At 44.2% G+C, this 10,393-nt stretch overlaps 1 protein-coding gene and 1 long non-coding RNA gene across 2 annotated transcripts; one reads left to right on the plus strand and one right to left on the minus strand.

The window, feature by feature from the left end:
* Positions 1-974: 974 nt before the first annotated feature.
* LOC121833744 lies at positions 975-3,240 on the minus strand. Its single transcript, XR_006076805.1, has 3 exons — positions 2,479-3,240; positions 2,310-2,404; positions 975-1,297 (listed from the first exon to the last, which is right to left on the minus strand). It is a non-coding gene; the product is annotated as an uncharacterized LOC121833744 (long non-coding RNA).
* Positions 3,241-5,439: 2,199 nt separating this feature from the next.
* On the plus strand, positions 5,440-6,400 carry LOC121047778. Its single transcript, XM_040503322.2, has one exon. The coding sequence runs from the start codon at positions 5,525-5,527 to the stop codon at positions 6,272-6,274; it is 750 nt and encodes a 249-aa protein (XP_040359256.1). The 5' UTR covers positions 5,440-5,524; the 3' UTR covers positions 6,275-6,400.
* Positions 6,401-10,393: the final 3,993 nt, after the last annotated feature.

The raw sequence follows: 10,393 nt of genomic DNA on the forward strand, positions 1-10,393 counted from the left end.
GTGAAGTGTTTTTCATATTCCGTATCTTGTTTAATGAAAACTTCTTTAAGGGTCTAATTTGAGTTACCGAAGGCTAGTTCAAATAAAGAAAGCTGTATTTTCTCCCCACCGTTCCTTCAATTGCTTACACGCCGAGGTGGCGGGATAGTTAGCGAGTTCTACTTGTAAGTGGGTTTGTAAGGAGGTCACGGATTTTACACCAACTGCGTCGGACCCAATTAGATGAAGTCCGAATGTGTAAACGTCGGTGAGGTAACCTTTGAGTGCACATAAAGAAACCATTCCTGGTAGGAATCCCTGAGCCTTACACTATGATGTATCCCGTTTCGTATGTGCTGATTTCAGATGTTTTATTTGTACTTTATTTTGATGTTGCAATTTGTCATTTATAATTTCCAAACCGATTCGCGAACCAGTTCAACGCCTCGAACCGGTTCGCGAATCGAATTAATCGAACCGGAACTGAACCGGAACAAAATAAATTTACCTGAACCTGAACCGCAATCGAACCCGTATTTTTTTCGGTTCGACACACTGCTGTGGAAAAAGTATTTTTCTATCCAACATTTCACCAGTTCAAATATGCGCAGACTGCAAAAGCAACTTGCATAAAATTCAGATTTGTTGCGTTTACCGTAACGGCTGTAATTGATGTTTACAGTTGTTAAAGTTGTCTTTTGTTCAGACTGATCCCTACGTAAGCTAATGAGTTCACGACAGGCCAATCAGAATCCAAGGTGCCCTACTATGATCAGCTCGTACGTCAGCAATGTCCCCATACCTACGCGCTAGTCGCAGCAGACAGAAACAAGCACAGCACAAAATTTTACAAGCCCGAAATGAGACAGCGCTGCGACAGGCCGGCCAAAGGCGCATAGCTGAATCCTAGGAGCTGAAATCCGCACGCTTAGCATGCTAGCGTCAAAAAATTGCTCACCGGTCGGCAGCACCAATCACTGATGTGCTGGGGCCTGGGCTGGCGGGGAGGCCAGGAGTCCGGTGATCGGTGGAAGCAAATCGAAACTTTGTCTCGGATTTGGTTACATGTATCGGTGGTTTTGTTAACCGGCGTAAAAGTTCGCTAACACCCTTGCCCATGAACTTTACGGCAGTTTTGCGGTATGACTGGCATTTTTTTACCAGTTTAAAGTTTACCAGGGACAGTCCAATCAAGAATACACATATGGGCTTGGAGGCGACACTGTCCTCAGCATGTGCAGTGAAGTGCCATCCGATGAAGGTTTCAAAGTGTCAGCTGACAACTTTTTTAGCAGCTTGGATCTTGTGGAAGAACTCACTGGAAGAGGCATCCAATTTGTTGGAACGTTGCACCAAAACAGACTCGGAGATTGCAAACTTTTGGATGAAAAAAACTTTGAAAAAGCATGGCGAAGGCGCACATGACCATAGAGTGGATAATGCGAAATGCCTTGCTGTTGTTCGTTCGTTTGACAGAAAAGCCGTGACACTTGTGTCAAACTTTGTGTCGGGTAAAAAGGTATGACTGTAAAGCCAAGGTGCACATTGATGTCCCCCAGCCGGATATCATGGCTGTTTACAACAGTTTTTTGGGAGGTATTGACCAGCACAACTACCAAGTATCACTGTACAAGTACATTATCAGGTCTAGGCGCTGGTATTTATACATATTTTACCGTACCATCCACATCTGTGTTGTAAGTGGATTGAATATCCACAGGTGCCAATGTGCACAGCTTAACACAAAGCCAATGAAACTAAGAACATTCATTGCAATGTTGTCTGAAAGCTTGATGCTCTCAGGGAAAGCTCCAAAGGGGCGGCCGGCATGCTTGCCATCACCTCTAGCGAAGAAAAGGAAAGTTGCGCCAAAAGAGCTGCAAGACGACATCCAAAAGGGTGGTGTTGGGCACCTACCACTTGTCACCAGCAACAGGCTACGATGCAAGAACTGTGTACCAAGTGCAAACAGATTCAGCTCCATCATCTGTGCGAAATGTGAAATCGCCCTGTGCCTCACCAAGGACAGAAACTGCTTCTATGAGCACCACAAGCCATGAGCCTATGGCTGTGCACTTATGCCTGAAGAGAGCCCACTGTATCATATGTGATACGCTAAATATTTTATTAATTGGAAGTTAGTGCTTCATGATTTCAGTATGAATATATTCTGTTCGAGGTTAGAAGGAAATAAACATGTTCTCGTGTTTTTTTTTCGAAGTCCTTGTGCTACTGGGCTTTACAGGGTTAAAAGAGCTGCACGCTGGCAATTAGCCCTTTGATGCTCGAGCACACTCATCTATGGAAGTAATCAAGTGGATTATACATACTTTCAGACGATGTTGATGGCAATTGTACTGCAGGCCTCGCTTGCGACCACGAAAGGACAGAGGGATGCATAGCCAGACAGAGCCCAGCTGTTTGTCTGGGAAAAAAAAGGGAAACATTAGGCATGTGCAGTAATTACCACAAAAAAGGGTATGTGGATTAGCCATCTACATGTTATGATTGTTACTGATTTGGCTTCAAATGGCACTGCTCTAGCACGATTCACAAGGAAGTTACAGCTCCGCAGAAAGTCAACCAACACCACCGTAGACCGCTGAAGTGCAGAACTTCTTTCTGGCCTGAAATACACATGCTTTGGAATATTGTTCAATTTAAAAGAGCTGCACGCTGGCATTTAGCCCTTTGATATTTGAGCACACTCCTCTATGGCTGTAGTCAAGTGGTGTATACATACCTTCAGACGATGGTGATGGTGATGGCAATTGCGGTGCAGGCTTCGCTTGCGACCATGACAGGGTAGAGGGACACAGAGCCATAAAGAGCACTTCTGTAGATCTGGGGAAACGGAAAAAAATTAGGCACGCAAAATAATTTCCAGGGAGGAGGGTACGAATGCCTTTTTATTGTTAAATTACCACCTGCCTGTTATGGATTTTAATGACTTGGCTCCAACTGTCGGTTCCTGAACATGATTGACAGGGAAGTTATTGCTCCGAAGAGAGTGAACACTGATGGCAGGGTTCATTTAACTTTCTAGCGTAAGCAACAAATGCTTTAAAGTGCCGTATTTTCCGGTCTAAAAACCCTAGGGACCAATTTTGTAGCTTTGATAGGTGAAACCCCAGGATTCCACACAGTATTGAAAGTGAGTGTGAAAGATGCTAAAATATATCAGCTTAAGCGCTTTACTATCAAAGTATTGACGTGTTTTGACTAGGGCGTATATAGAATATCCTAGTTTTTTTTACACAATTCTTCTGTATGCAGCTTCCAATTGAAGCACGAGTCAAGTATCACTCCAAGATATTTAATACTTTCAACCCTTTGAATATGTTTATTTCTTATTTTAATATCACTCAACCCAGCTGAAATATCCTTAGAGGGCGACGAGAACACGGTGTATTTTGTCTTTTGTAAATTGAGAGCTAATTTATTGTCCAGGAACCATCCCTCTATTTGCTTAAGTTTGTGTGTCATTTCAGACTGAATTAATTCTAGCGGGTTTCCAGAGACTAATGTAGCAGTATCATCTGCATACATAATCGTTTGCAGTTTGGTCGTAACATTAGCTAGGTAATTTATGTCAATAGAGAAAAGGATTGGTCCTAGCTCTGAACCTTGCGGGACTCCTGTCAACACAAACTGACTAGTTGAGAATTGCTTCTTTATACCAACGACCTGAGATCGAGACGATAAATAACTCTTAAAGAAGTCAAGTGAAAAGCCTCGAAAGCCATATTTTCGTAATTTCTCTGAGTATGCCATGATCTACAGTATCAAAAGCTTTTTATATGTCTAAGAATAGGCCGACTGCAATTTTATTGCTGTTTAGTGCGTTGTTAATGAATTGACTAATTGTTAAAACCACTGTGTCTGTCGATTTGCCTTTTCGAAAACCATGTTGGTTATCAGATAAAATATCATATTTAGTTAGAAAGCCAATTACCCTTGTGGCTACAAGTTTTTCAAACAGAGTGTTTATACAGCTTAGGACTAATATTGATTTGTAGTTTGAAAATTGGTTGACGTCGCCATTCTTATAAATCGGTAACTCTTGCTATTTTTAGTAGTTCCCGGTAGGGTACCATTGTAAAACCCTTGATTGTATTTCTTTTCCAACGGTATGCTAAGAATATCGATGTTGTCTTTGATTATGTTTACGGAAATATCATCATATCCAGGAGTCTTGTCCCATGTCATTGTTTTTATCATTGACATAATTTCTTCTCGTGTAATGTCTTTATGGCTAAATGTGTTACTAAGAAACTCTGGAAGTTGGTTTGTGATTGGTTCTTCGAGTTTTAGCCAGTTCCTTACCAATTTTGCAAAAATATTGATTAAACTTCTCTGTGAGGGCGTTATCATTATGGCACCCAGTAGCCTCCAGTTCTGGCAGTACCATTTTTTTTTAGGTTTAATAATAGAATTTATAATTGACCACATTTTCTTTGTGTCTTTCTCACATTTCTGTATCTGTAAAAGATACAGAAATGTATCTTTTACAGATAATACTTTACAGATAAGTAAAAAGATAGATTACAGATAAGTAAAAATAGTACTGTATTACAGTAGTACTTTTTTTTCCTTCGTCGAATGAGAGTTGTTACCATATTTCTTTATATTTTAAATTGGCCAATATAATATGTATGATTTCTATGTTGCTTCATCTTCCTATACCAATAGTCTTTAATTTTTGTTATTTCCAATATTTTATACGTCATCCATGGGCAGATTGGTTTTCTGGTAACCCGGCCCTTGGTTCAAAGTCAGTTATGCATTGAGGGAGTATATTATGAAAACAACGATAGTTTGTGGCCACATCAGTATCAGTCGTGCCATTCAAATTTGCAGTGACTAATAGTTTCCAGAGAGTCTTATAATTTAGCTTTTTATACTACAGCTTAACTCGTTATTGAGACTTTGGCGTACTGGTTCCAAGGTCAAAAGAACTATAGGTGAATGGTCAGTCTAATATACATCTAAAACGCCGTGCATGCTACCTTCTGTGTTAAAGTTATATAATATATGATCAAGAGCTGAAGCTGAATCAGCACCAAACCTAGTTGGACTGTTTATAAGGTTTATGAAATTAAATGACTGTAGCAAGAATAAATATTCATTATGTATTGTCTTTAGTATATCTATGTTAAAATCACCAGAAATTATTACATGATCTTTTCGTGCCGTCATTTGTGAAAAAATATCTTCTAGTTTTTCAAGAAAAGAACCTAGACATGAACCTGGAGCTTGATATACTACTCCGACTATAATGTCCAAAATTTTGACGAAAAGAATCTTATATTCACCACTTAATGTACAAGTATACCTCTTGTAGTTGTTGGTCTTGGTAATGATATTAGTTGGTAGCCAGGAAATTCCATGTTTCCGATAGAGCTACAACATTGTACGGAAACACATGTTCACAGAGTAATGCACATAAAGCATCCACATTTTTGTTCAGACTATGTATATTGCAATGCAATAATGAAAATAATCCATCTTTATAAACTTGATTAATTTCTTGAATAGAAACCATATGTTATGTCTTGCTTTAGACAACGTTTTCAACTTTATACAATCAGGGCCAGATACAGTCTCTGAGGGCACGAGAGTCAAATTCGAAATGGAGCGGACAGACTTCAATTCGACCTTCAGCTGCCCGATATGCTTCTGTCCGAGCATCAATATTGTTTTTGGAAGCTGCCGGCACTACGTCTGCAGCCAGTGCTTGTACGACGACGTGGACGACAGTCTCAGATCCACCTTGTTGAAGTGCCCCATCTGCAAATGGCCGAACGCGTTCCTCCCGTCAAGGCCGGTCGTCCCCGAGTCCACTAGACAGTTGATGCGGTTGGCTGGGCTTGTGAAGTGCAAACACAAGAGATGTGGACATGGGAACAAGAACAGCATGAGACGGTGTGCCCCACCCCGGCCACATGGAGATGCAGCAGCGCTGGTCGTGGAGCGTATGGCATGGGACGTCGCCTTCGCGGACGCCATTCGGGCGGCCCTCGTCCGGGCCCCGGGGGCCATTGCAGATGACATGAATCGTGATTCAACACATACTAAGAAGCACTGTTTCATTTTTCTGGAGAGAGAGATGTCTGACAAATGCAGTTATCGATTTTATTTTTCAAATATGAGACTCGGGTGTAACATTAATATTTGTGCCTGTTTTCAAATTTTGTACCAGGAACAACTGATAACGAAAACAATGATGAGCATGCTTACTTCGAGCCTTCATGATCATATCTCTGGGCGCGATGCCGATAAAGCACACTCTTAGGCTAAACCTAAACCAAAAACTGTTAGCAAGTTCAGGGCCAGTTCAGCCCCGAGTGAGCGTCCTTTCCTCAAGGCAGAACAGAATCTCGTGGAGCGCACATAGCGCCCCCAACCAGCGCCATCTCGGCCACGCGCTTTTAGTAGGTCTTTTATATTGAAGGAGACTGAACCTACTGCTGTTATAATTTAATTAGGAGCATGATTTATAGTTCATGTAAAATATATTTACTAAACATGCATCACTGTTTATCCTGCTCCTTCTCCAAGTGCTGCTATCCAGCTAATGACAGCAGTTGTCCATGGGGTGAACCATGGACAACTGCTGTCATTAGTACTCGGATCGGCAGAGCCACCTACTAGCTGTGGAGCCCAGTTGCCAGGCAGCAGATACTCGACCAGCAACCAGCCTTTGTCGCTCTAGTGGGACTCGCGCAGTATGCCCGAGTCCCACTAGAACGACAAACAGAAACAAACGACACGGACAAGCCTCCAACCCATTCAGCATGCCCGTGATGGTACCTTTGGCAGGCATTTATTTGTTCGGTGCTCGTGAAATGAGCATGAGTGATTGTAAGCCTGCCAAAGATACCCTCGCGTGCATGATGCTTGCATTTAAGCATAGCCTCCTTTATTCTACAAAGCCTGTCAAATCGCGAAAGACTCAGGTTTGAGACTTGTCGTCATTTGTTTCTGTTTGTCGCTGTAGTGGGACTCGGGCATAAGCTAGCACCATGTACTGAACATGAAATAAAAAACCACTGTATCAAATTTGACTTGATTTTGCAGCTTCATTTGCATGCCAGCCGCACAATAAATACAGCAGCTCGCACATGTTTTCAACTTTCATTCTATTGTTTAAGTATTCTGAGAAAATTACTGACCAGCTTTATTAATCGTGGGTCACTAAATCCGGAACAAAGTGGCAGCCAGTTTTTTTCTGCACACAGCACCAAAAATTGGAGATGTTTGACTACCGTAATATCCCGAGTCATCGCCCACCCCCCAACCGCCTGAAATTCGTTAAAAAAGTGGGGTGGGCCATGTCTCGGTGGGTGAGCACAAACACTTGAAAAAAAGCGGAAAAAACCGCCTATTTTTCTCTGCGTATCTAGCCCTGATGCACAAGAGATACATCAAACTCAAAACTCGATTTAGTTTCATTGTTTTATAGAAAAGAAATGCTCACGAAAGAATATTTTACTATAGCGAAGTCCGTTGCTTGCATAGGCGCTAGAAACACCGCCGATCGTGAAAGAATGTCACCATTATGTTCTCCTAGTTAGTAGAAGAAAAAAAAAAGAAAGAAAAGTCTACAAGAAAATAGAAAAACCGACCAGGCGCAACGAGCGAGCGAGCGAGCGAGCGAGCGAGCGGACCAAAGAAGCGACCAAGAGCAATGCTGGGAAAGCGGGAAAGCCGGCGGTCGGGTTGGCAAATACTTTGGCCTCGGGCCAAGTCGGGCGCCTTGTCAATTGCAAGCTCTTGCGCAACTTTCTTGTTTGGTGCGTACATACGTGCGTCCGTGCACGGCGGGCTATCAATGCACGGTTGGGACGCTCTGCAAACGTCTGTGTAGGACGTTCCAGCAAAGCTTTATTTACGCTTTGGCTTTGCCTAAAATATTTCACAACCGCGGTCGCGACGGGCGGGAAGAAGGAGCGGGTTCGCGGTGACCTTCGGCGGAGACAGACTTTGACCTAACGCTCCGCGGTTACATTAACAAACTCTTATTTTGTTATCTCCATCGTTTTCTTTTCGCACGGATACACGACCAGTTTGGGGTCGCTCACGGAGGAAATGCGTAAACAAAAAGAAGTGTCTTTCCCTCCTTCGTTTTACTTTGTCACGGACGTCCTCCAACTGTAAGGTCCGCGGCCGCGTCATTCGGGTAGGATGAGTGTTCGCGGATCGCAGAGTCCGCGTGGGGTATTTGAAGGGGTGGGCGATGACTCGGTGTTTTTTCGGAAATCGATATTGGCCCAAAAAATGGGGTGGGCGATGGCTCGGGGATGGGCGATGACTCGGGATATTACGGTATATGCCACAAAAACATCCTTTGAATGACAGCATAGGCTTCCTAGGGAGAAGAAGTCTGTGAATTTCCCGTATAGCCAAGATTGAATGACCGGAGAACTCCCACCCTGGCCCACACTGCATTTACACAGTTTTGCCAAGCTTGACCTACCACTGAACTGCCAGTGTGGCCCAGGATGCATTTAGACCATTTTGCCAAGCTTGGCTGACCGCTGAACTGCCAGTCTGGCCCAGGCTTGTTTTACACCGTTTAGCCAAGCTTGGCTGTACAAGGAACCCCCACTGAACTGCCGGGCCGGCTAGCCAGGCTGGGGCTAGCTTGCCCCTTGGAGCAAAACGGTGCTTGGGCTGGGGAAACTTTCCCCGGCTGCCCAAGCGGGCTCAAGCTTGAACCGGTGAATTGTGCTGCTTGGGGATCAGCTTCGTTCATGATTTGTATCACACCAGCGTTTTCAGCCTTTCGCATTAGTATTTTTCCCTGAGATACCCACAAAAATTTCCAGTTGTTTCCCTTCTTTTGAGTTGCCTTCCCAAGCAGCACTTTGTTTTCTGGGCACAGTTGTTCGTTCACGTAGATTGGTACCGAGTGTTCAAATCCAAAATCTGACGTTGTCAGTCTGCGCTTTTTCGATGCCGCTAGAACCTTATCACGGATATTGTGGGAGATAAACCTAACAATCACATTAGGTCTTCTTTTGTCTTTCGTGGGAACACGGTGGATCACATCTATATCTGAGTCAGCAATCTGAGCTCCTATCTTCTCCCGATCTAAGTGATCATTGTGCTTAGGCGTTCTTCTGGTTTGTGTGGAATTCCTTTAATCTCCAAATTATTTCTTCAACTGTATTGTTTAATTTCAACAAGATTACGCTTCATGTCGTCGAGCTGCTTGTTAAGATCCTTGTTTTCTTTTTTCATTTGCTGCTGCTCAGTTCTCAGTTCTTTTACTTCTTTGGTTACGTTACCCATCGTTACCTTGGACTCTTCAAAGCCCTTATTCATAAATGTCATTGATTGGGACATTCCTTCCAGCTCTGTTTTGACACTGCTATTCATACTGTCTACTTTCATCGTCAGTTCAGTCAAAAGTTTGCCAGTTCTTTTACAATGCTAGGCTGTTTATCCGCCATACTGATTTTGTTGGGCGGCACAAGCTAACACTGCGGAATTCAGCAGGCGATCCACGCAAAAACAAGGAAGTAACGAAACGCAACAGTACCTGCAAGATATGATGCGTAAGTGTGCGTCCGATGCCGAGTGGCCTGGATCGCCCGCCAAAGTTTCGTGGACAGTCGTAGGGCGCCTCTTATATTGGGTTGGGCCAGGAAGTCGGGTGTCTTGCTATGGCCGGAAGTCGATGTCGTCAAGGGGTGTTTTCTTGGCAGCTCGGGCTGTTTCTTGCGTGACACGTGCCGAAGTCGGGATCCGTGTTCTTATCCAGTCACTGCAAAATACGATGCGTAAGTGTGCGTCCGACGCTGAGTTGCCTGGATCGCTCGCCAAAGTGAACTGCACGCGAGAAATTCAACTCCGACCAGAGTTTGGCACCGCGCCGTTAACGCGCGCCGCATAACGCCTTCAGAACGACCAAGACCTTGCTATTTTTACGCGGTTTACTCCTTAAGGGTGCTAGAGATCCCCGCAATTTACGGCTCAGGTTAGTTCTCCAAATACGCGCTTTCTAGCAGTTTTGAAGACAAGTCTTCCGGCTCCAAGAAAAAAAAAAAAAAAAAAAAAACTAAAGGTGAGGTGAGAGGTGAGAACAACGTTTATTTAAACCAAGGACAAACGCCAGTCCCCAAAGCGGGGGCCACGCCGGTCCGACACCACACAAAAGACAGCCCCCAGACATATTTGGGCGCGAGCCACCGCGAAATCCGTGCCCCGAATGGCGCGGGGCAACAAGTTCAAAGAGAAACTCGGCACGCGCCACCCGAACCACGAACACCGCGGCGACTCGCGTCCGCAGGCCATCCCCCGCACGATGAATGAGCAGTGCGACCCCAGCCCAAGGGACCGACGCGGCGTGGTCGCTCTCAAGCGTGGCGTCTACGTCCTTGGCGGCGTGAAATGATGATGTGTTTCA

Source organism: Ixodes scapularis, unplaced genomic scaffold, assembly GCF_016920785.2.
Source record: "Ixodes scapularis isolate PalLabHiFi unplaced genomic scaffold, ASM1692078v2 PGA_scaffold9__187_contigs__length_104089568, whole genome shotgun sequence".
NCBI lineage: Eukaryota > Metazoa > Arthropoda > Arachnida > Ixodida > Ixodidae > Ixodes > Ixodes scapularis.